The 26,669-nt window shown below is 36.0% G+C and overlaps 1 protein-coding gene across 5 annotated transcripts; it reads right to left on the bottom strand.

Annotated features, from left to right (window-relative positions):
* Positions 1–1,934: 1,934 nt before the first annotated feature.
* Positions 1,935–26,620, bottom strand: LOC103718490 (DUF21 domain-containing protein At5g52790). Of its 5 annotated transcripts, none has more exons than XR_001880046.3 (13): positions 26,282–26,620; positions 26,098–26,174; positions 25,931–26,014; positions 25,676–25,789; positions 24,400–24,486; positions 20,763–20,902; positions 20,600–20,687; positions 18,526–18,599; positions 16,884–17,065; positions 15,837–15,888; positions 3,396–3,442; positions 3,054–3,315; positions 1,935–2,278 (listed from the first exon to the last, which is right to left on the bottom strand). XR_001880046.3 is itself a non-coding variant. In XM_026809028.2 (13 exons), the coding sequence occupies exons 1-13, from the start codon at positions 26,454–26,456 to the stop codon at positions 2,225–2,227; spliced, it is 1,446 nt and encodes a 481-aa protein (XP_026664829.1). In that variant the 5' UTR covers positions 26,457–26,616; the 3' UTR covers positions 1,935–2,224. The 5 variants fall into 5 exon arrangements, 3 of the variants coding, with proteins under 3 accessions (XP_026664829.1, XP_008805567.1, XP_038974627.1); XM_026809028.2 differs by having other exon boundaries at positions 15,827–15,888; positions 26,282–26,616; XM_008807345.4 differs by lacking the exon at positions 15,837–15,888 and adding an exon at positions 16,456–16,724 and having other exon boundaries at positions 26,282–26,613.
* Between the last annotated feature and the right edge of the window lie 49 nt (positions 26,621–26,669).

Raw genomic sequence — 26,669 nt, 5'->3', positions numbered from 1 at the left:
TATACACAAACGAACCAAATAAATTATAAGTATAAAAGGATCGACATGGCTTAACCTGACTATTAGCAAGTAAGAATTTCAAATCTAAACTCATCAAAATCCAAACCGGCTTGTTGCCATATAATGTTCGTATTGGATTGGCACATCTAATTATGGATCGCACCTCTATACATCCTACATATAGATGCCTCATATGAATCTGGTCCTAACATAACATTGAGTATGCTCTACATTCTCAGACAAATTGCGGCCATCAATGCTTTCTCTTATTATCACGCATGTTAGTGATGATATAATAGTAATGGACAACATAATGGGAAGTACAAGTAATGTAGTAGTTGAGTTCTAACTTCAAAAAAAATATTTAGCATTCATAATTATTTCCCGTCACTTGCTATTTACAAATAATAATAATAATAATAATTAGAAGAGAAATTTATCAAGAGCTGAATCGTACTTGTACAAATAAAGAACCTGTTTACTGCTTAGCAATTTCAATCATCCGTAATAAAGTAAAAGCCTCAAAATTCTGCTTTCAGAAATTGTTAATATACTTTACTATATCTCTCTACGAAAATCCGTTCTTCTCTTCCACCAAAGCAGTCTCGCACTAACAAGTGCCAAATTCTTTCTTCTTTCTTCTATTTGAATGTTGGTGCCCCAGGATTATGTCTTGCCAACGTGCCAAGGGGTTTCTAAAAAGCCTTTATGTTTTCTTTTTTTTTTTCGAACGATTGAGAAGCTCAGATATTCCTTCTAAGGTCCGTTCAGTCGCCGCGCTTTGATTGGCAGCAGACTTTAATGGAACACAAGGTCCTGTCCTTAAAAGAGATCAAAACCTCTGATTGGCCTGATTTCCTGTCATCCCAACTGTTTAAGAGAACAAAAGCACATGCAAGACTTTAAGAGATGGGCTACAGTAACTTTCACCAGGCATGCATAGTAACGACGATAGCAGAGATGTGATAAAGAAACTCCAATTCTCCATTCAGATACAATATACCGATAAATTTAAATGTGTTAGATGCCAGGGTACATGTTAAATATTAAATTTTTAATAAAGTATTCTACCAATATATCTCATTAAATTTAGAATCCACAGGTTCTGAATCTATCTAGATTCACATATTATTATCTCAGCATCTGGGATTCCACAAAATACATGCAGCCACATAGATAAAATGCGCCATCTAACTTCGTCAGCATTCAAATCTTGCTGCTATTGTTACAAATTTTCCTTCGTGCACAAAATACACATAAGTTCATTAAACATCCCCATATTTTATCGGATCCAGCTATTAGTTTTAGATTGATGACATTTCCTGATACCTAGGTAACCCATGTATGAATGCCTTAGTAATCCACATTTGTTAATGTCGGATATAGCCATTGTTGGCATCCAATTACAGTTCATGCGGTTCCTTTTTGAACGGAAGGTTGCCAATGAATGCTATCCTGCTTCATTTCATCGCCAACTGTTATTATTCTTACTTATATCCAACCTGTTTCTGTATTCCCTTACCAATAATCAACATTGAAATTTACATTTAAATTATATCCTTATAGCATGATAATAAAACGCATGTGGATATGGTGGATATACATCTGATCCATATCTCAGCAGTTTGGGTAAACTACAACAATGAAAGCACCAAATAAGGCTGAGTTATGCACCAGAAACTTGGAATAAGGTTAACAAGGCAATCAAACTACTGTTTTTGACCTTGGCACTGTTGTTCAATCTTAAATGAGAACAATGATGATAATGATGATTGTGATATTTCTGACATGGTAATGACAAATCGTGCCATATCACCACAAACTCCCAAGAGGAAACATTATTATTCATTAAATACTTGGAAAATGAACAGAAATGATCAAGCCATTTGCAAGGTGACACTACAATTGTCATGATTGCAGATATGATTGAGACATTCTCAAAACACAATTTGCAACCTATGTTTTCCTTTCCCCCATTTTCAATAAAGTAAAATTATCATAAGTAGTCATTAGAAACATTTAAAATGATGAAAACATCAAATTGGACTGATTTTTCAACACATGCTATATACAAAAGCAATAATCAATATACATATTACATAGTGAGCTAAGATTAATATCTGATAGTGATTCCAAAACTATTGATCCAACATCCACATAATATCACCATCATAACCTCCATGTACTCATAACTAAGTGACTTTCAACTTGCCGGCATAGGCAATCAATCCTTGCTCTCTCCATTTTTTTGTAGCTTCTCATATGATTTTCTCGAGACCTGCTAGTTTGCAGCAAAGCTAATCAAACACGTGGAAAAACAAGCATTGTCAATTAAGGTACCAATAAGAACTACTAGCATTGTCCATGAAGGTACCAATAAGAACTACTCAAGAAAGTAGTAAGGTACTCTTCATCAAAGTCAATCTCAAGTAACATTGTTATTGTACTACCATACAAATGCAACCACCATTCAAGAAAGTCACGAAAACTAATTCTATCACAAACCACATACTGACCACACGAGGTGTTTTATTCAGTAAAGTACCTTTTTTTAAAGAAAAAACAGTACCCTATCTTCTATTGGTGAATTTGAAAGGTTGTAAAGAGGAACCAGAAATTAAAGGTTTATGATCCAACTAATATGTGTTTGGAGTACATTTACAGGTTATGAGTAGTAGTTGTGGCGAGACTAGCACATTTCCAGATGCAGCATGCCAAATAGAAGGCCGGAAACCTTTTCGAGTCTCTTATATGACAAGAGAACCAACATATCTATTCCCTTTCTGAAACACCCCATGTACAATAATTTAGGTTAATTGCATAGTAGAGAACAGGGGCAAAAGTAACCAGAAAAAATAGAGCAGAGACAAAGAATGGTGACATAGATATCAGTCAACTAAAAGAGTGAAAAAAATGCAGTAATCAAAATGACTGAATGAACAGTTCCATAGTATAAAAAGTTCCAGTAAAGTAGCAGCATCAACAATTAATGCTCTCAGACATTCAGGAAGAATGACCCCCCGCAAAGCAAAGCTGAAGAGTATTCCACTTACTCGATTTGAAGCTGGTGAATTGTGGCTTAGGCCTGCATGATTAGCTGGTGAACTTGGCGACGACTTTCCAGGAGAATTTGAAATGGTTGATGTTGGAGCAGCAGCTTGAACGTTTGGAGAAACAGGTGAGCGTGACATGGCAGTATGATGATAGGGAGAAAGGGGAGAAGCTGTTGGCGTTCGTCGTGCAAAATGAGAGATATATGCAGCTCCTGGAGATCTCGGTGATGATCTTCCTGGTGGTAACATATTTATTTTGATCCTAAAAAGGAAACCATGAGCCCTTTGAAAACAATAAGAAATTTTGCAGCAAAACAGAGAATTCGCATGGTTGTGGCTTACTTGTTGTGGACATCAACATACTCGTCTGTTTCATCCAATATTTCTTCCTTCAAAGATAATTCAAACAGAAGTATTAGCTTTAGCATGCTACGATCAGTATAAATATACTATAACATATGAATTTTAATAAGCATAATGAGAAACCCTCATGCCAATCACAAAATAAAGGGAAGACATAATGAACTCGTGCTATATAAATCAATTTGGTGGGAATTTGTTTTCAAAAGATATGAAATGATACTAAAATTGCTGACTCTGTAGGCAGTTAATGTGCAGCTGTAACTGCACACAGCAATAAATATGCATGCATGGTCTCGGACATATCCATACCTGTAGTGACACAAGCACCTGAAAGAATGCATGCAAAATGAGGAATATAAATTTCCTAAAAATAAGGAATCCAGCACGGATCCTTTTCTGAAAATCAACCCAATGGAGACTGACGATGCCAGGAACCTAAAAGCAGATGAAACTGTAAGAAAAATAATAGATGAAAGAAGGAAGAACTTATCAGTTGAGGCGTGATTTCACTGTCCTTAAGAATAGATCGCGCCCCTCGAAGATTGAATCTCGGTGTAGCAGGTAATGGCGGCCTATCCTCCAGGATACAACAACTGGATCACTCCAAGCGTACACTCGCAGATGAAGTGACGGTCGAACAGCCCAGAACCGCGCTCTTGGAATGACAACAGAGAAGAAAACAGAGAGACTCTTCTCGGGAACAAGAAACAGAGAGGCTTTCGGAAACAGAGAGAGGATAGGTTAGATTAGATTACTCTATCGGATCTGATAGGGTTTAAAAAGAAATGAAGAGGCGTATTTAAAAGACACGTCGTTTTATGAAAGAGGTGTTTTTAAAGACGCGACGTTTTATCAAGAGATAACCAAAGAGCTGTTTTAAAGACGCGACGTTTTATTCAAAACAATTCAAAAAATAAAACGGCAAAAAGAAACCTGGCTCAAGCCCACACCCGCGGGGGGGGGGTCCCCCTGCGCGTGATAATCGCAACGCGCCCGGTTAAACGTTTCCGGATCGGATTCGCCAATTTTGGCTTGGACCTCCATTGGGCTCATGCGCGCGTGGGCTACTTTCTTTCTTTGCTTCACCAAGTTAAAATGTTGAATACTATATAAAGATCTTTTGAGTTTTGTTCCTTTCCAATGTGGGACTAAAGAAAGTACACTAGACAAAAAGACAAAAGAGAGAGAAGGGCAGACTCGGAATTTTGAAATATTCCAACAATCCCCCACATATTTTAAAATTCAATAATAAGTTAACGAGCGCGAGAGTTCAATGCATCAAATTGGTGTCTTTGAGACTATGAACCATTTTTTAGGACTAGTAAGTATGACTTACAGAACTTTTGGTGAAATATGAAATTTCTATGAACCAAAAGTCCTTTATGTAAAACAGTGACTCATAGCCCACATTGACCTCTCAAGTTCTGGGCTTGTTCTAAACGGGTTGGTGCAAATAGGCCATGCACCTTACCTGGATATTCATGAGTGCTTTAGAGAACTGCCTAATTCTCATAGGAAGCGGCCCCACTCCCACACCCATATAGGTGGATCCATCAAGTGTGTACTGCAGGTATACACACCATCCTAAAGGACTATGGTATCCATTAAGAGCTTTACCTCATCCTTATCTACTGCAGTTTGCACTATCTACACCATAGGGATGGATTTTCCAAAATTAAATACGATAGTGTACTCACAGTCAACTAGCGACTTGTTATTACCCATATGAACATGCTTCATGGGATCTCCAATCACACATGTTGGGTTTCTGTCGTTATTGACTTTGATATAGGCATTAGTCCCATCCCCCTCGATGTTTCACTCACTAGTTTTCTACCTAGTGGTTTTGTCAAAGGATCGGCCAAATTCAACTCTGACTTTACAAACTCAAGAGATATAATCCCATCATCAAGCAGCTGCCTTACAATATTATGTCTCAACCTTATGTGTCTATTCTTCCCATTATAAACTTTATTCTTAGCTCGATATATAGCAGCTTGGTTATCACAAAGAATAGACACAGAAGGTGTTGGTTTATTCCATAATGGAATATCTCCCACAAGATTTCTAAGCCATTCAGCTTCAGAACCTGCCTTTTCTAAGGCAATAAACTCGGACTCCATTGTAGACCGAGCGATGCATGTTTGCTTGGATGATTTCCAAGATACTGCACCCCCACCAAGAGTAAAGATATATCCACTCGTGGATTTCATCTCATCTGAATCAGAGATCCAATTTGCATCACTATACCCTTCTAGTACAGCTGGAAATCCACGATATAACAAACCATAATTAATGGTTCCTTTCAAGTACCTTAGTACTCTATGAACAGCACTCCAATGGTCCTTACTAGGATTATGAGTATACCTACTTAATCTTCCTACTGCATAAGCAATATCAGGACGAGTGCAGTTAACTAAAAACATTAAACTACCAATGATGTGAGCATATTCTATTTGTAAAATACCATTATCTTTATTTTTCCTTAAATGTATACTAGCATCATATGGAGTAGATACGGGTTTACTATCATAATGCTCAAATTTTCTTAAAATTTTCTCAATATAGTGTTCTTGTGATAGCATAAGTCCATTAGAACTTCTTGTTATTTTAATCCCAAGAATTACATCAGCTTCACCCATATCTTTCATATCAAAATTTGAAGCTAAAAATTTCTTAGTATCTATAACTATATTCAAATCAGTTCCCATTATAAGCATATCATCAACATACAAACATATGATCACAACAACATTATTAACAACCTTACTATAAACACACTTATCAGCCTCATTAATTAGAAAGCCATTAGATACCAATACTTTATCAAATTTTTCATGCCATTGTTTAGGTGCTTGTTTTAATCCATATAAGGATTTTACTAATTTACAAACTTTGTGCTCATTACCAGGAACAACACAACCTTCAGGTTGTTCCATGTAAATTTCTTCATCTAATTCTCCATTCAAGAATGCAGTTTTTACATCCATTTGGTGAATTACTAAATTATGAATGGATGCTAATGCAATGAGTACTCTAATAGATGAAATTCTAGAAACTGGTGCAAAGGTGTCAAAATAATCAATATCTTTTCTTTGTGAGTATCCTTTTTGCTACTAATCTTGCTTTAAACTTATCAATTGAATTATCTGGTTTTAACTTTCTTTTAAAAATCCACTTACAACCAATTGATTTAGCACCTGGAGGCAAATCAACTAAGGTCCATGTATGATTAGACATAATAGACTCTATTTCATTATTAATAGCCTCCTTCCAAAAAGGTGCATCAGCTGAAGTTATTGCTTCTTTATAAGTTTGAGGTTCATTATCAACAAGAAAGGTGTAAAAATCATTTCCAAAATTTTTCTCTTTTCTAGTTCTTTTACTTCTTCTTAAATCAATTTCATAATTTTCATGTGCCTCCTTTTCTTGTTTATTATGAGACTGAGAGTCAATTTTTTCTTTACCTAGTTTCATAGGAAAGATATGTTCAAAGAAATCAGCGTTTTTAGATTCTACTATAGTGTTGGGTTCCATAATATTAGATTCACATTTTAATACCAAGAATCTATAAGCAGCACTATTTAATGCATAACCAATAAATAAGCAATCAAAGGTTTTAGGTCCCAACTTTCTTTTCTTTGGTTCAGGTAATAGAACTTTGGCCAAACACCCCCACACTTTAAGATATGTAAGGTTAGGTACATGACCTTCCCAAAACTCATAGGGTGTCTTACCAGATTTTTTATAAGGTATTCTATTTTGAATGTGACAAGCAGAAAGAATAGCTTCCCCCCACAAATAAAGAGGTACTCCTGAGCTTATTAACATAGCATTCATCATTTCTTTTAGAGTTCTATTTTTACGTTCAGCAACTCCATTAGATTCAGGAGAATATGGTGGGGTAATCTCATGGATTATACCTTTATCTTCACAAAATTTATTGAAGAGATTATACTCATATTCTCCTCCTCTATCAGTCCTTATTCTTTTAATTTTCTTATTAAATTTATTTTCTACTTCAGTAACATATTGCTGAAATTTTTCAAAAGTTTCATCTTTAGTCCTAAGTAGATATACCTTAGTGTATCTAGAATAATCATCAATAAAAGTTATGTAAAATCTTTTTCCTCCTCTAGTTGGAGTGTTTTTCAAATCTCCTAAATCAGAATGTATTAATCCAAGTAATTCAGTTTCTCTTTCTATTGACTTATGACTCTTTTTAGTAGATTTAGATTCTACACATACTTCACATTTATCATTCACATTTCCAAAGGTAATATTATTTAACAAGCCTAGGTCTTTCATTTTCTTGATATAAGAAAAATTAACATGTCCTAATCTACCATGCCATACATCAACAGAATCAATCAAATAAGCAAAAGATGATGCATTTTCATTCATAGTTTCGGTTACATTCAAGACAAATAAACCCTGGTTACAATAACCCTTCCCAATGAAAACATTGTTCTTAGTCATTACAATTTTATCAGACTCAAAATACACTTTAACTCCAGCCTTTCCTAATAAAGAAACAGATACTAAGTTCCAACGGATATTAGGAACATGCAGCACATCATTCAGGAAAAGGACTTTTCCTGATGTTAGCTTGAGGAGTACTTTTCCTTTGCCAACCACTGGCGAGGGTCTCGAATCACCCATGAACACTTGTTCCTCGCCTTCATTCAATGGAGTGTAGGAAGTAAACGCACTTCTATTTCCACAAATATGTCTGGTAGCCCCAGAGTCTACCACCCAGTCCTTTGCTCCCATAACCATGTTGGTTTCAAACACAACTGCTGCAATAATATCTGTCTCCACCAAGTTAGCATTTGGTTTAGCAGATATATCATTCCTTTTTCTAAACCTGCATTGATTAGCATAATGTCCAGGTTTTCCACAAACAAAACAAGTTCCTTTTCTTTTAAAACCTGGACCTTGGAACTTAGGTTTCTTATCATTTTTGAGATAAGGCTTCTTGGACTTTGAACGAGACCCACCTGGTTTGCTGACTATAACATTGGCTTTTGAAGTCATTTCCTTGGCCAATTGTTCTCGGTCTCTGACTCGATTTTGTTCTTCTATTCTAATATGAACAATAACATCTTCAAGACTCATATGTTTCCTTTTGTGCTTCATGCTATTTTTATAATGTTTCCAAGACTCAGGTAATTTTTCAATCAAACAGCCGGCTAGGAAAACTTCTTGAAGCATTATATCTTCATTTTTAAGATCAGTGACTAATCTATGAAAATCATGTATTTGGGATGACACATCCCTATCCTCGGACATTTGAAAGTGCAGAAAATTTCCTATAGCATATTTCTGTACTCCAGCATCTTCTAACACATATTTTTTATTCAGATTTTCCCAAATTTCTGCAGCTTCTTTGTATGAACAGTAGACATCAAAAAGTTCATTGGACAGTGTACTCAGAATTGTGTGTCTACAGATTTTATTTCCATGTTCCCACTCTTTGAATTTAGTGTCAAAATCTTCAGACCCTTCTATCGGTTTTGACTGATTTAAATACTGAGCAAAATTAAGCATATCCAATGCAGAATAAACACGTTCTTGCCATCTCTTAAAATACATACCATTGAAACTCTCAATTTTAGAAGTATCAGGAATTGATCTAGCAGTAATCATAGCAGAATCCATGCCGAACTATTCTTAAGATTGTAAGAAAAATAATAGATGAAAGAAGGAAGAACTTATCAGTTGAGGCGTGATTTCACTGTCCTTAAGAATAGATCGCGCCCCTCGAAGATTGAATCTCGGTGTAGCAGGTAATGGCGGCCTATCCTCCAGGATACAACAACTGGATCACTCCAAGCGTACACTCGCAGATGAAGTGACGGTCGAACAGCCCAGAACCGCGCTCTTGGAATGACAACAGAGAAGAAAACAGGGAGACTCTTCTCGGGAACAAGAAACAGAGAGGCTTTCGGAAACAGAGAGAGGATAGGTTAGATTAGATTACTCTATCGGATCTGATAGGGTTTAAAAAGAAATGAAGAGGCGTATTTAAAAGACACGTCGTTTTATGAAAGAGGTGTTTTTAAAGACGCGACGTTTTATCAAGAGATAACCAAAGAGCTGTTTTAAAGACGCGACGTTTTATTCAAAACAATTCAAAAAATAAAACGGCAAAAAGAAACCTGGCTCAAGCCCACACCCGCGGGGGGGGGGTCCCCCTGCGCGTGATAATCGCAACGCGCCCGGTTAAACGTTTCCGGATCGGATTCGCCAATTTTGGCTTGGACCTCCATTGGGCTCATGCGCGCGTGGGCTACTTTCTTTCTTTGCTTCACCAAGTTAAAATGTTGAATACTATATAAAGATCTTTTGAGTTTTGTTCCTTTCCAATGTGGGACTAAAGAAAGTACACTAGACAAAAAGACAAAAGAGAGAGAAGGGCAGACTCGGAATTTTGAAATATTCCAACAGAAACAAGATACCCCACTGATCATAACATAAAAATTGGATGATAAAAACAGCAGATTATCTTCTGACTTCATATCATGGTCCAATCATTCTTGCAAGTTGACCTGCCAACTATTGTAAGTGAAAAAGCCTATTTCACTGTAACAAACAGATACAAGCAGCAAACCTTCCTTACCTGCCCACTTCACAACAAGCTCCAAGAAAGCAACTGCATTGACTTCATCACCAACAAACATCTCTCCATGTTACCAATATGACTACCACCAAACATCTTACTCTTCAAAGCTTTTGCATTTGTGTGCAGGACCCCAAATTCATCCAATCTGATTTTAAGTTCGAGCTAAGTATGGCCATTGGGGTCAATATTGTAACAACACTAATAGTTTCTTCCAAAATCAACTTAATTTCTAATAGTATATCCCTTGTTTTTATCACCGCTTGAAAAAGTAAACCATAACTACTATATTAAATGAAAATTTGAGGATACAAAAAATCAAGAATAATGATGAATAGCCTCATACTTTATAGTATTTTTTAAAAAAGTGCAAAAATCCAAACCATAGAACAAATACTTAATGTTGTTAACTTTCTCCCTCTTAGCTATTCTCTTGAATCCTCTCTGTTGAGAACAGCTAATTTCTCTTGGTGATGCTTCTGGCCCATCAATGTCATCATGGTGATTGATGCAAGTTAACAGTCATGGTCTCATCACCATAGTTATTAAAATCAAACTGGTGACTGACCCAGTCAAGGGTCCATGCCACGGCATCATTGGTCCAACTGCAGGGTCAATCAGTCAGACTAGGTTATAATTAAAAAATAATAATAATAGCTACAATATTAGAAAAATATGCATAATAAGTGATGAATTGTTTATTTTAAAGTACACTTTAAATAACATAGATCTATATTTTATATTAATGTTTAATTGCATTATAAATAGAAAATAATGATGAATAATTTATTTTAAATTTACTAAAAAATATAATATAGAAAATATGTAGAATCTATTAAGCTTTTGAAATTATCACCGAAATATGATAATATAGTTGAACGAGTTCCACCATAAATATTTTAAGAATCATAGTCATACCGACCCAAAGTCTACTCCAATGGCTGAGCGGCTAGAAACCTCTCACAAGACACTGGTTTGAATACTGTTTTAAATGCATTTTAGTTACAATTTTTGAACTCGGTTTGGACCGGGTCACCTTTTCTAAGAAAATGGGTGGGTCGGCGGGTTCTATCTAGTCCAAAAACAATTACAGTCCCAGGTAAAAACCAGACTGGCCAGGGATCCGGTTCACTGGTTTTCCAATCAAACTAGCCAGGCCGATCCAGTTTTATAACTATTGTCATGTAAATCAAGTTTCGGGTCCTCACAAGGTGCAATCTAATCTAATGTAACCGTATACTATGAAAAGAATCATATTACGTAATTCTTACAAGTAAATTGTAATACATGTTGAAAATCTTGGAATTCGACCTGTCTTGCTCTTTCATATATCAGATATATGGTTAAAACCTTCAGTAGCTTTTTCCATGTAAAATATCAAATTATTGTCCCAAATGAATCTGCATATTCTCTACATCATGGTATGATAGAAAAGTTTATTATCTAAATTTATAGAAAATTATTTTAGATTGTGGATATGGACACCCTGGTAAAGTAGAAAAATAATATTTTCACATATTGAAATTGGGCCCAAGAGTAATCGATAAATAAAAGAACAAGGATAGAAAATTGGTTAGGAAGATGATCTTACACCAACCAAGTAGATCACTCGTAGACATTACTAACTAAAATAATTAATACATGCGTCAACAATTTGCTAAGGTGGCCTGCCCAACATCGATCTCTTAAATTCTGTAGAAGATAGACCATACGTAGATCCCTGGCTTGATTACATTACTCCTAAATTTTCTTAACACACACAGCAACATTAGACATCTAAATAACTTGGAAAAATCTACAAATAGTAAGTCATGAGGCGCAAAGGTAGCTGTCTATTCTCCATAAGGTGTTCAATACATTAAACAGATAGGCATTGAGTTATGTATTTCAAAGGAAGAAAACTCAGAAAATCAATTGATTTTTCTCCTACAACATTTGCTTTGGTAGTGCGGAAGTTCTTCTTCACACTCTGAACTCAAGATCATCTAAATCATTAATCAAAACAACCTAAAGCTATTGACAAAAGGACAGTCTTCCTCAATCAAAGTCAAACTTGACAATCATATATTACTCGTGCATATTATGAGGACCCATGCAGGCATGTGGTTAGCCCCCCTTCAATTGTGCATTAAGGAGATCTTGGGTATTTATGCAGGGCCAAAAACTTCCATTAATAACTTTTTGGCTCACCTTCTGAGATCCTAGATTGTTACAAATGATCTTAGAGCCAACTCGGCCCACAGCCCATATAGACTAGGGGACATTGCAGCACAAGGCCCTTATAGTTACAATCCAATCATGGTGTTTCTATTTCCGATTGGACTCTTCCCTAAAGAGGATATCAAGGCTTAAATGATGAGAGTGAGGACCTATGCAGGCATATGTTTATTCTCAGATCATTATGCATTGGGGAGGTCTTGGGTTTTTAAGTAGGGCCAAGGACCCCAATTAATAGCTTTCTAATTAGCCTTTTTTGGTGATATTCTAGGTAGCGATACATATATACTAAATAATATCGTATACTTTCATGTAATCCATAGAATCTAGTTACAGCTTAGAAAAACAAAAACAAAACAAAACTAAAAATTCTTTGTAAAGAGAAGGGTGTAGATGAGGTTGAAGAGGCAACAAATTCAAGTAGGAATATTATAAAGGATCTGGAGGAAACCATTTAAAACCTTCAAATGTCAGGTGCAGGCAAAATAAGATAATATCATGTTCTAGTTAAATTAAATCTCACTTTAGTTTCAAGGAAGAAGATAGAGAAGAAGATAAAAGGTATTGCCCCATTATAAAGCCTAAATCAAAGGACGCAAAGGCTAGGCCAAAGAATGCAGCCTTAACATCGAAACACGAACAACAAGGTAATCTAGCTCTATCTTAGAAACTATCTTCTTAATGACTCTCAAAGTCTTCTGTACATCATCCCAGCTTATGTAAATGCATTCACTGACACATTAACCTTGAGAGAACTTGTTTCATTTCACCTTAAGACCAGATGATGGAGTCTACTGGTGAAGCAGGCAAGTTATGGGACAGAGGAGATGGAAGGAGCAAATAGAAAGAAGCACAAAAGAGAACAGAATCACATGGAATCACCAGGAAGAGAATTTAGAATTCAACAAGTAAAATGATAAAATCACAAAACGTTCCCCTCCATATATTGGTTGAGTTACTCAACTTAAGAAAAAATTAGTTGTTTTAAGCAAAAAAAAAAAAAGGAACCCAAAGAATTCTAGCATAACTCCAAAGTCTAAATCATTTTTCGTGATCAGGCATAAAACTACTTTCTATCACCTTAAATGACCGGCTTATAGAAAAGTTGATCCTGGATTGTGCTCTAAGTTAGATTTCCAGTAAGCCATACAACTCAAATGGATTAGCATCCATCAAGTCATGCACTTCGAGAAGCAGCAAAGTCATGATACCAGAACATTGCAGTATTCGTGCTTCAACAAATATCTACATTTTGATTGTACATTGACCTGTTAATTCAAATTATGTGCATTTTAATTTCTGATAGCATCAGAGTGTAAGAAACCAATGATGAGTCAACCATGTCAAAATTAGAACATCTTTTGGAAACTCAATTACTTTCTTATAAAGGATATGGAGGAAACCATTAAAACCTTCAAATGTCAGGTGCAGGCAAAATAAGATAGTATCATGTTCTACTTAAATTTAATCTCACTTTAGTTTCAAGGAAGAAGATAGAGAAGAAGATAAAAGGTATTGCCCCATTATAAAGCCTAAATCAAAGGACGCAAAGGCTAGGCCAAAGAATGCAGCCTTAACATCGAAACACAAACAACAGACACATTAATGACTCTCAAAGTCTCAAAGTCTATCTTAGAAACCATCTTCTTAATGACTCTCAAAGTCTTCCGTACATCATCCCAGCTTATCTATATGCATTCACTGACACATTAACCTTGAGAGAACTTGTTTCATTTTGCCTTAAGACCAGATGATGGAATCTACTGGTGAAGCAGGCAAGTTATGGGACAGAGGAGATGGAAAGAGCAAATAGAAAGAAGCACAAAAGAGAACAGAATCACATGGAATCACCAGGAAGAGAATTTAGAATTCAACAAGTAAAATGATAAAATCATAAAATGTTCCCCTCCATATATTGGTTGAGTTACTTAACCTAAGAAAAAAATAGTTTCTTTAAGAAAAAAAAAAGAAACCCAAAGAATTCTAGCATAACTCAAAAGTCTAAATCATTTTTCGTGATCAGGCATAAAACTACTTTCTGTCACCTTAAATTACTGGCTTATGGAAAAGTTGATCCTCGATTGTGCTCGAAGTTAGATTTCCAGTAAGCCATACAACTCAAATGGATTAGCATCCATCAAGTCATGCACTTCGAGAAGCAGCAAAGTCATAATACCTGAACATTGCAGTATTTGTGCTTCAACAAATATCTATATTTTGATTGTACACTGACTTGTTAATTCAAATTATGTGCATTTTAATTTCTGATAGCATCAGAGTGTAAGAAACCAATGATGAGTCAAGCATGTCAAAATTAGAACATCTTTTGGAAACTCAATTACTTTATTATAAAGGATCTGGAAGAAACCATTTAAAACCTTCAAATGTCAGGTGCAGGCAAAATAAGATAATATCATGTTCTACTTAAATTAGATCTCACTTTAGTTTCAAGGAAGAAGATAGAGAAGAAGATAAAAGGTATTGCCCCATTATAAAGCCTAAATCAAAGGACGCAAAGGCTAGGCCAAAGAATGCAGCCTTAACATCGAAACACGAAGAACAAGGTAATCTAGCTCTATCTTAGAAACCATCTTCTTAATGACTCTCAAAGTCTTCTGTACATCATCCCAGCTTATCTATATGCATTCACTGACACATTAACCTTGAGAGAACTTGTTTCATTTTGCCTTAAGACCAGATGATGGAGTCTATTGGTGAAGCAGGCAAGTTATGGGACAGAGGAGATGGAAGGAGCAAATAGAAAGAAGGACAAAAGAGAACATAATCACATGGAATCACCATGAAGAGAATTTAGAATTCAACAAGTAAAATGATAAAATCTCAAAACGTTCCCCTCCATATATTGGTAGAGTTACTTAACCTAAGAAAAAATTAGTTGCTTTAAGCAAAAAAAAAAGAAAAAAGAAACCCAAAGAATTCTAGCATAACTCAAAAGTCTAAATCATTTTTTGTGATCAGGGATAAAACTACTTTCTGTCACCTTAAAAATGACTGGCTTATAGAAAAGTTGATCCTGGATTGTGCTCTAAGTTAGATTTTCAGTAAGCCATACAACTCAAATGGATTAGCATCCATCAAGTCATGCACTTCGAGAAGCAGCAAAGTCATGATACCTGAACATTGCAGTATTTGTGCTTCAACAAATATCTATATTTTGATTGTACACTAACCTGTTAATTCAAATTATGTGCATTTTAATTTCTGATAGCATCAGAGTGTAAGAAACCAATGATGAGTCAAGCATGTCAAAATTAGAACATCTTTTGCAAACTCAATTACTTTATTAGAAAAATCTGGTTTCATTCATGTATGGAATAATGTAACAAAGAGGCCATCTTTATGGAAACCCAACTACTTGATTAAAAAAATCCGGTTCAATTCATGTTTGAAATAATTTAACGTAGTTTGAAGACATACATTTACTGCTAAATTCAGTTCCATGAACCAGAAATTAAGTGCACTCAACAAACTACAGTTTCTGGATTTACAAAAGAAAGAAAAGCAAAAATTGCATGCATCACATAATAATTCAATTGATATATATAAATACCAAGATAAACCTGACTGGAAGTTGAGAGAAATTCAGTATACCAATATCATCATTGTGCAGAGCTGTCAACAACAACAATTCAAAAGAATATTATGCCATGTTTAGAGCAATATGTATGTATGTGTATGTGCAACTGTATGTATCAGGGTGAAAGAGATCTTACCTTAACTTACGAAAAGCTAAATCTATTATTACATCATTAGTAATCTTCAAGTGGAAGAGCATGGGCTCCACACTATACTGGAGACTGTTTTAAATCGATTTTCTTCTTCACCTTATACGAACCTTGTATTGATACAAGCATGTTCTACTTGCTCTACTAAAAAGCTAGTGTAACTAAAGTTCGTAAATATTGCACTAGGAACTCCCAAAGGTGGATCTACATCTTTACGTACATAATTACTGACCAAAGAATCAGGAATATAGATGAAGAATCAGATCCACAATGCATATCAAACAGAAGCAGGAGATCTACATGTCAAGTTAATGCCAGTTATGTAAGCACACGCAATGTATAAACAATGGCTACATATATCATGATAGGAGCAATCAGATTCGAGATAAAGCATATTTCATCATGGTTAGTCTTAAAAATCATTAGAAATATTGTCCGCTAAAAGATTTTCAACCTGTAGCAATTCCTCCATAACATCTTCCATTGTTATAATTCCAATCACTTCTTCATCAACTGAATAGCTTGGAAGGGGATCCAAATTAACATCAAGAATATTGTCATGCCGTCCTCGCTCCGACTTCTTCAATTGTGAACGCACCTCTCCATGTTTCTCCATGTTGCTTCGTTTCACATGACTCTGACTATCAGGGACATTACTATTCACAGGGGATGCTTTTGTAATGACACCCAAATGCTCAGTCAAAACTAATTGAGATCCGTCTCCTGGAAAATCAGTAATCACTACCTTGTCGACACAAATTACTAGTTTTTCACTATGCACAAGCGGTTCCATATAAAAAGGGATCGAATACATAACATTTCAGTTATAAGTAATAATTCAATTATGCCAACTTTAATAATGTGTGATGTCATAATTCATACCAGGAATACCATCAGCTGGCATGTGTTTCCTATTCTGGTTCATTCTATTCTCTAAAATATTGCTCTTGCTTTTTTCTGTTGTTTGTCCAATATCCTTATTGTGTTTAACAACCACAGCCATGTGACTGTGGCCCTTTTGAAATTCGTTCAGTATGTCGTAGAGAGGAAGGTCATCATATACCCTGGTACACAGAACGTGTCATGAGACAATATTATGTGATGAATATGAAGATAAAAATAACTGGAATCTGACACAAAAAAAATTGTATCAACACTTGAATATTTCAGTAGTCTGAATTTATCAGGAAAAACCACCTTTCGTGCAATGCACTTCATATTAAAACTTCAAGAACCTAATTATTTAATAGATCATTGATGCAATTGGAAGTCAAGCTTTTGAGTGACATGAATCAAGAGCTTCAAGGGTTAATGACCGCTTTAGTTGAGATAATTGAGTCATCTTGACCAGAAACCAGGCCAACTATTACTTAATCATGTGCTCCAAGTGTTAATCAAGTGCTTTATTCCTAAACTCTAAGCTGTCCTACGTCAATTGTTATCACAGCGAAGTTCAAAAGCCTAAGATGATGCTATGCCAATATGATCTCTCGCCATACCTGATGTATGAAATATCATATTATGCGGTGTGCATTTTCTCGCCATTTCATTGTGAGGTACATAGTTTCATCTTCTGAACTTGTCACATGTATAATTACTCAATAGTATCCTTTTGAATCACATTTGAGTTCAGGACTTATTTAACCAGATGTTTCATCACATATGATATGCAATAGGCGAAAGACCAGCTCATCCCGAAAGAGGTATATCTTTCTCGGACATGATCATTGTTGTTCCATGGTTTCTACTTCCAATATTCCAGAGGGAATCCAAGTTCCTGAAGCAAATTCTCCCAAGTCAAGAACTTGTCAGGCCTTGACCGAAGATATTTAATTATCAAGATAAGTTTTTCCTCCATGTTCTTTAATTAATAAACAGATAGAATGTATTATCTATTATCTCACAAAAGCCTAAGTCACAAGCTCATTCCCTTCCGTTGAAGAACAGGCCCTGTAATGTATATTTGAGAGGTTGGCAATATTACCAAGATAATAAAGTTTTAGCTTCTCCATTCTTTCTAATAATCATAGAAGTAGGAAGAAGGAACCAAGTCCAATATACAACATCTAAGAATGATAACATGCCATGCTATGGCCTGTGATTGTAATTAAAATTGTTTTTTAGGCTCTGTAATCCCACAAATCAGTGTATCAACTGGTTCATCCAGAAAATCATATAAGCAAGATAAGCATATATTGGCCTGCAATAAGTTTTCTATCACAATGACCTTAGCATATCATCACTCGGCCAGCATTCAAGTATCACCTCAAACTGTCGATCTTTTCACAGGTGAACACTCTAAAGGCTAATCTATTCCTGGTCGCCACGGGTTTATTCCTGATATATTGCTTTGTTTTGTTTTGGTAGGCTTAAATATGACTTTTCTAATACGCTCAAAAGTAAGTTTTACATGTTGTCCTCCACTATGCATCTTGCTGTTTACAAAACAAAATAGAGCAAAGCAATTTTCGTGCTTAAGATAAATAAATATATATGACTTATGTATAGAAAAGGAAAACCATACCTAGGAATTTTTCTGATGGTAACGTTTCTAATAGGGACCTCATCTTCAGGTCGGCAAGTGATCAGATTCTTAACCTGAAAGCAAGATAAATAGTCAGAACGCCATAGTATCAAAATGACATCAACTAAAAGAATCTAGAGCATGCAAATAAAGAATAAGAAATTCAGTTTTACCAATTTCAGGCCTAGCCATCAAGGTTGCAGTTGCTCATACTGCAGAGGGGGCAAAGACCACTACCAGCTGTTTACACTTACTTTTAAAATCTCTCATTTTATGTATCATGAAAACACGGTTCCCCACTTTATAACATACTAGTCGTATCATATATGACAGAATTACTAATCTGCGGTGTACTACATGCACTATACAATTATGCAAAGTCTATATAATAGTAATACAATTATTAATATGACAACTGAAAATAGTATAAATTTATGGCCAAAAACAAAGTTTTGAATTGAAAACATACAAAAAAAATGTTATCTCCTAAAAAAAGGTTTTAAAAAATAGAGGTAGAGGTCCATATTTGTCATTGATAAATACCACCCTGACATAGCATACCTACCAACACAGCTACGTTGACCGGTGCACCTTGTGGCATGACCATTTTTAATCCTGATTTTTATCTTTTTTTATTGCAATTATTTTAACCATTATTCAAGCTAGATGGGCCATATTTCATGAATTAAATATTCAGAAACCAAAAAAAAAGAAAGAAAGAAGCAAAAGAAAGGTGCAAAACAGCTTTGAGCTTGATGTCGCGCGATATGAGATTGATCAAGGGCTGGTTCAAGGAAGCTTGAGCCATGCAATGGTCTCAAGGAGACACTGACTATTGATTCTAGCTTATATGGCACATACAAGCATAAAAATGGGCTAGTATATCTAATATTTAAATCCTTAACTCAAAATAACTCAAGCATGCATGTTAGACTCCGATTAAGTAAAATAAGTAATGCGGCATAAGATGCAGCCAACAGGCACTATGACCAGCTAGATTATGCCAAGAGCCAGCAGATTCGTGATCAAAAACTGCAATAGGCAACATTTTGAGATTTTTGGCAGATTTTTTATAAATTTTTCATTAGAGACATTATCAAATTTTAGTCATGTTTCCATATCTATAATAGAATAATTGTAGTACGTTTTCTTATTGTCGAGTCCTATTTTCAATATGATTCTGCATTGGGTTTAATGCTTGAATTAGGGTTAGCATATCATGTCCTATAAATATATATGTAATACATTATAACAGACAGATGTTGAGATATCAATAAAATTCTTTCGAGAGAATTTCTTTCACTAAGTGAAGAATTCTTCAATCCAATTTTCTTCTATTTGCGTGTTGATCTTTGAAGTATAACCACATTGATCAAATTGCCCCTTCTTCCTTTTCTCTCTGCATCAATACGGGTAAAAACTTCATTGAAAGCTATCGCTCATTCTACCAAACCATCATGTTCCTCCTCTTCCAAGACTCTTTGTAGGCCTAAAAAAATTCAAACATCTTATCCAAAGCTTCAGACTGCCATGTTACTTCTATGCTAAAACCCTTCGTAAGTCTAGGAAAAGTTGGCAAATGTTACCTGCTTACATGAGCAAAAGTGTGATAAGGTTGGCTTTCTAGTCTCATTGGCAGGTCCAACAAGCTATTTTTGCCTAAAGTTGACTAAGTTAGGAACAGAACCAATTCAAAGGGTTTGACATACTGAGAGTAGAAGTCCACTCAATCCATGCAGGGAGCCTACTCAACTTAGAGTTCTACTCCAAAACACTATTCCTTGACAAGAAGAGTGGTAAACCCCAGGGCTTTCACTATATTCTATACAGAACGATTATTTACATACTAAAATGCTACCAGATATAACCAGAAAAGAGATTACATAATTATTTCACTTTTTAAGTTTTCAAGGAAAAGAGATGCATAATAATTGAAAAAATAATGTAAATATTTACACTATCACTAATCTATTTTAGACTTCTTCATATTACAAATGATATTGTTCTCATGTTTTATTTCAAGATCAAAGCTTTTAGAAATTTTACATATTCATTAGCTAGCTATCTTACTCACCAAAATAAGGCCAATAATATTTGTTGGGCTCCCAGAGTAGATTGGCACACGACTATGCCCTTTAGTCATTATTAAACCCATAGTGTACCTAAAAAGAGATAAATGTCAATAATACGAACATATGTAAAAGTCAATTTTACAGTAACAGGACAAAAGCACAGACATATCAAGATTAAAGTTTATGTCGAGGGAAAAGGTATCGGATATTTTCGTCATAGCATCTCTCGCAGTCTTTTCGGTCATCTGTAATGCTCCAGTAATAATAGTGGTTTCATCATGAGTCAACTCTCCACCCTTTCCTGCCTGCACACCAAGAAAATTAAACATTACCATCATAAGCTGTTTCAGATACATTGCAGTTAAGATTAAACCTTTCTAATGTATATTCTCAATTCATTGTTCGTTTGCCATCCTACTATATATAAGCACATAATCTTTTTTTTTCTGAAAAGGTGTGAGGGGTTAAGAGCCCCCCCCCCCCCCCCCCTCCACACACACACACACACCCCATTTATTTGAAGAAAATAAGCACAGACTCTCATGCATGCACACATGCATAGACAATTAATTGTCTACAACATAAAATAGTTTGTGAGTGCATGACACTCATGTATAACAAATTGATATGATGCATTAATATTTTATATAGTGTAAAAAAAGAGGACTAGATAAAAGTCATGTAAAAAAAACAAGGAATATGTTGTTGAATGCAACTTCTGTTAAGAACCAATGGTGACCCATGTAAACTAAGAACCAAGACCACCAATCGTGGCATACAAGCTTCCAAGTTCAAATAGTTATCAGCCAGCATTGAGTGGATTCAAATACTTCTATACCAAAAATTAATCCAATTGTTGTCTTATAATAAATCGTAAACATTTAAATTAACTGATTTCTGTTAGAGGCATGCAGAACTAAGGTACGTCGTACCGGTACCGGTAGGCGTACCAATCGCTTACTGGATCGGTATGGTTCGAGTTCGGACCGATTCAAACCGGTACCACTCTATGACATTAAATGCCCCACGCAAGGCGTGCTGCCTATCGCGTGCCCGCACGGGCACAGTTTCAAGCACAAGGAACCGCGCACAGGCGGGGTTCCCAGCTCGTGCCCACGCAGGTGCGCTGCCCAGGGCGTGCGAACCGGTCTGGTTTGCACCGATACCAGGCTTGTACCGCTCGGTTTCGGCCCAACCGTTTTCTATGCTTGAACCGGATCAGTCAGGGACCAGACCAGTCCGGCCCAGGTTGAACCGGCCGATACGGGCCGATTCAGCATACCATGTGCAGAACAAAAACTTGAGGAAGCTCTGGCAAGAAAAGGAGCTCAAATTTGTGGTAAAGGTTCTAGAAAGAGGAGAGGAGCACTAAAGCTAACCAGATAGAAGTTGTGAGAAAGGAATTTGAAAAAGCTTGCAATAACACCGTAGGTAGCCCCTAACAGGAATAGTTGGAGATTAGGAATTGGGAAAAGGCTCCATGATTATAGTTATCCAAAAAGCATTTCATATGTAAAAATCATGTTAATATTGTGGATCCCAACTTTCAATGGTCCCTTATGTATTTTGTTCTGATTAAATCTTTGCTAGGACTCCTTATACATATGTTTTACATGCATGCATATGTGTTTCTGTACATATGTATACAAGTCCATCTATAGTATACATACACACTTACGTATATGGACACAGTTACTACAGGTTGTAGCCCCCCATAAACATGCGGAACATGTAAATCCAGAGTATATAACATTATAAAACACAATAAGACTTAATAAAATGAATATCTGTAACTCTGGAGATCCAAAAACTTCAAAGAAGCAGATTAGAAGAACACTCTCTGCTGCTGAATTTGATTAATTAAAAAAGCACAAAATACACTTAATCTCAAAACCATTACGTATATTCATCTACGCATTCTTAATTGGATGTTATGTGTCACCATGCTAAAATATGAAATATTTGACAGAAGTCATAAACAAAACATTAGTGGAGGGAAGGGCAAGTTTAACACAAATCAGATTTATATATAGTATTATGAAGAGCTTCACATGACAAAATTATTATGATCAAAGAAAGTGCAGATATACAATGAAGATAGAATTGACTATGATAGGCATTTATGGTAATTGCACACCATGTCTCACATGCCACAATCCTTTGGATCAACATGAATAGTTGTATCCATCATCACAATGTTGTAGAGTTGCCATGATTGCAGGTTGAAATATGATGGGTCATATACTGTAGGCAATGAAGCAAACACGTAGAAAGCCAATTACGAAGACACATAGAGACCAAATGTCGAAAACTTGATAAGCCACATGAGACTAAAAAAGGAGAAAGGTGATGTAATAAAATGCTGAAAAAAATTAATAATAAAAGATAAGAATAAAAATAAAACCAAAAAGGTGGCATAGATCTATTAAGGATCCTCACGTAATAAATTAAAGATAGAGATTATGAGAAGAGGTAGAGTGATAAAGGTGCCAAGGAATGAGCCAAAATCACCAAAACTAGCACCTAAGAATTGTACAGACAAAGTAGATAAAGACACACACAGCAACATAGAAGGTTTAAGAAGACCCATAACAAAATGAGAGAGATCCATTTATCTGAGCACTATTTATCAATAGACAGAAGTAATAAAAGAATGAGGGATTTAAGACAGGAACAAACTTCTTCGAGACCACAGGGTGTCCAGACTAAACACCATCAATCTCTGGACAAGATTCAGAGACTTATTTAAAAGTTGGCGATGAATAAATTTTTGTGATATAGTTATTGAACAAAACTAGTTGGAGACAGGAGAAGGAAAAAAGGCAACTAATTCAGTGGTAATTATTTGAAAAGGAAGAAACTGTTAGATCGCCAAAGCTACAATCAAGAACCTGGAAATCAATTCCATGCTATCATTGGAATTAATTTTACTAATGAAAGCAATATCTTATCATATAGCAAAAATCTCCCCAAATTTTGCAACTGCCCGCACATAACATAACAATATGAAAATCACATATTCGAAGAATTCAGCTGTATCATATTGCTTTTAATTGATAAATTATTTCACAAATGCATCAAGATTTTTCTTCCACGGAGAATATTCTGTTTCAATGGTAAGACTGTAAAAGCTCAATATTGGGACCTCATCTTGATGGTGCGAAACTGTTATGGTCTTGCATGTTAGCTTAGTCTGATTTTGTCACAAGATTGCACAAGATAAGCCGCCTCTAGTTATTGCTTTAGTTTTCATACACCTTTAGACAATGCTACTGTTATCTTTCTTCTGAAATACATAAGCATCAAAACATACACGACTTCTTTCTTCTATTCATAAGGTTATCAGTTTGGAAAACCTTTTTCATTTCTTCACACAAGTATTTAGATGAATGGCATGTCTTTATTTTATCAAGACCAACTTTCTATTTCTAATTGATAAGTTCATTCCAGTTGCATGTTGCAATTCATGAAACATATACTACTGTTCGCATATAAAGATGGAGATTCCAATGGTTTGAGGATTTCACATTCGTTAGCCTGCTTGATACATAAAGGGTTACACCTAATGATTATAAACTTCTCTTGACCTTTTAAATTATGTCACTATACATAGTCACTATAAATATGTGTGTGGACCTGAGCAGACTCATAATCAATTACCCGTCACATCAAATCATATCATACATTAGATAAATGGCTTATGTGCAATAAAGTGTCCAGTCTTAATAGGTCTTACTATAAATAATCTTCTTCTTAGTTAAAACACTCGACAAATAGTAATGAAGTATGAGATAAAGCCAACCTCATTTCCATGCATATCCACCAGCGTCTTCAACTCAGCCCTCCTCATTAGTGCAAAGTGCCCTTTTCCCAGAATCCAGTCCAACAGCTGTAAAGAGCATCGATATTAAAATATCAAGTATCAATTCTACAGAAGCATAAGGAAACATAGGAAGACTGGATAAAGACAGACAAGTATCTTAAGATGAAGTCATTAAGATTTCTCTTAGTATGCATGTTTGCATTAATGATTAACCTAGGTCAAGTGGGACCCATGGGCATATGATTTTCAGAATTATGGAAAAAGAGGAAATGCAAAAAAAAAAAAAAAAGATGACCTGGTGCCATCAATAACAAACAATGCATGCATTTCATTAGATATATTTAACCCAGACAAGTAATAGACGGTCTGAAGATTACTTCAAGTATGTTTTGCACTTAAAAGAAAAGGTCGTCATCCTTAAAGTTGAAACAAGTAAACAATAGAAGCAAGCCTAAGAGATTCTCAGCAACTTTGAGAACATGAAGCCCAGTGAAGGCTGACTCTTAGAAAACCTTGAAAATGGATATGATCAAAATAGATGCTGCTTTCAAGTATTGTCGCACCTTGCATTGTGGTACTGTCTTAGTTGACATTTTGTGAAGAATGATTGTAGAACCATTAGTAATGGCTTATAGCCAAAGGAAGTGAGTTAATCATCACTTAGAAGACTGTAAAGAAAAACATGTATGGGAAGATAGGAACAGTAAAGTTGCACTAATTCCAAAACTGTTTTTCCTCAATTCTTTTGTTGATAAACCTTACTCCATGTTTTAAACACAATTTAAAAGTCATGTATATTCTGAATTGCTAAAATACTCCATCATTTGCGTATGTTAGACAAATAAGTACTGTGAATTACTAAAATAGTCCATCATTTGCATATGCAAGCCGACTATCAAACTGGACCATGTATCATGTGTCAAGTAAGATGAGGATGGCAGGGGTATATGTGTGGTTCGTATGTAGTTTCTTTTCTCCTGAAACAAGCATGTACCTCCAGCACTTCAAAATTAAAAGGAAATTTTCAAATATTATATCTTTCCAAAATTGGGTTGCCATTCACATGGTTTTCATGTTTGATCAAGGTCTCCATCGTTTGATGTTATTCAAAGAGTAGACCAATCTAATCGAGGCTAGTAAAATGCCACAAACTTCTACCATGGTAGAGGTTGCAGAAGATAATGAATTAAATCACCCTTAAAAGTTTCAAATCCATGATTCTAATTCTGAATAAATCAAAGCAAGGAGGAGTTACCTTACTAATAGGATAAGATACGGGGAAGAAGACCACCAAAAGCACTCGAACAACCCCAGCCAGCTTGGCTCCCACGCTCAATCCATAGCGTGAACACACTGCTTGCGGAATTATCTTGAAAACCAACAAGAGATCAAATCATGTATCTCCCCTCTATAGGTTAATGAAAAGCAAATATGCTCCCGTCAAGAAACTGATCTCCGGTCCCAAAGTTCCAACCCTCTGAAATAAGTGAGCAAACATTCAAGAAATTACCTCACCAAAAGCCAAGATAAGGGTCACGGATATCAGTATCGCCCCCCACGCCGGAACCAAAGAATCAAGAAATATGGGCAAAGCCTGAATATGACGAAGAGGTTATCTGCAGCACCAAAATCCTCAAACCTAATAATCCAAGAAAAGGACGAGAGCGAGGGTGGGACCTCCATGGCCAGGGAGTTGCCGATGAGAAGGGTGCAGAGCAGCAGATGCTGATTCTTGACGACGGGCAGAATCTTGGCTGCGCCCAAAAGCACAAACACATGGAGAAGATGAGATGAAGAAAGAATAAAAAGTGGAGCTGGAGGCAGAGACAGGAGAGAAAGAAGAGTAGTAATGGTGGACTACTGGCTCTCTTCCGGTCCTCGGGCTGGCCGGCCTTGACAAGGACCTCGAGGTCCATGAGGCTGAGGGACATGAGGCCGAGGGTGAGGCCGGACATCAACCCCGCGAACGACACCAACGCCGCGCATATCAGCAGATACACCCAGAACATCAGCCCGCAGCACGACTCCTCCGCCATCACCTTTATTTCTCTCCCTTTTTTCTCTTCCCTATCGAACAACCAGGGGAGTGGTCAAGGCTATTCGCCTACTTATGAGATGGGAGAAGGAAATTTTGGTTGCAAGAGTAAGTGGAGAGGGAAGCTGAGAAGAGAGGAAGAGGGGTTTGGTCGGTATCTGGGTTTGCCGCTTTTCCTTGACTTGTGCAGTGGCCCGGTGAGTGATTGGGACGG

This window comes from Phoenix dactylifera, unplaced genomic scaffold (genome assembly GCF_009389715.1).
Source record: "Phoenix dactylifera cultivar Barhee BC4 unplaced genomic scaffold, palm_55x_up_171113_PBpolish2nd_filt_p 000397F, whole genome shotgun sequence".
In the NCBI taxonomy this organism is placed as follows: Eukaryota; Viridiplantae; Streptophyta; class Magnoliopsida; order Arecales; family Arecaceae; genus Phoenix; species Phoenix dactylifera.
This window is presented reverse-complemented; position numbering and strand designations above follow the sequence as displayed.

What these genes read in the sequence shown, in the direction of transcription:
- LOC103718490 (XM_008807345.4), bottom strand. Translation starts at nt 26,456, where the DNA reads ATGGCGGAGGAGTCGTGCTGCGGGCTGATGTTCTGGGTGTATCTGCTG. An exon ending in GCAACTCCCTGGCCATGGAG is followed by an intron (nt 26,015 to 26,097) that starts GTCCCACCCTCG and finishes CGTCATATTCAG; the next exon opens with GCTTTGCCCATATTTCTTGA. An exon ending in TATCTTATCCTATTAGTAAG is followed by an intron (nt 24,487 to 25,675) that starts GTAACTCCTCCT and finishes TGCTCTTTACAG; the next exon opens with CTGTTGGACTGGATTCTGGG.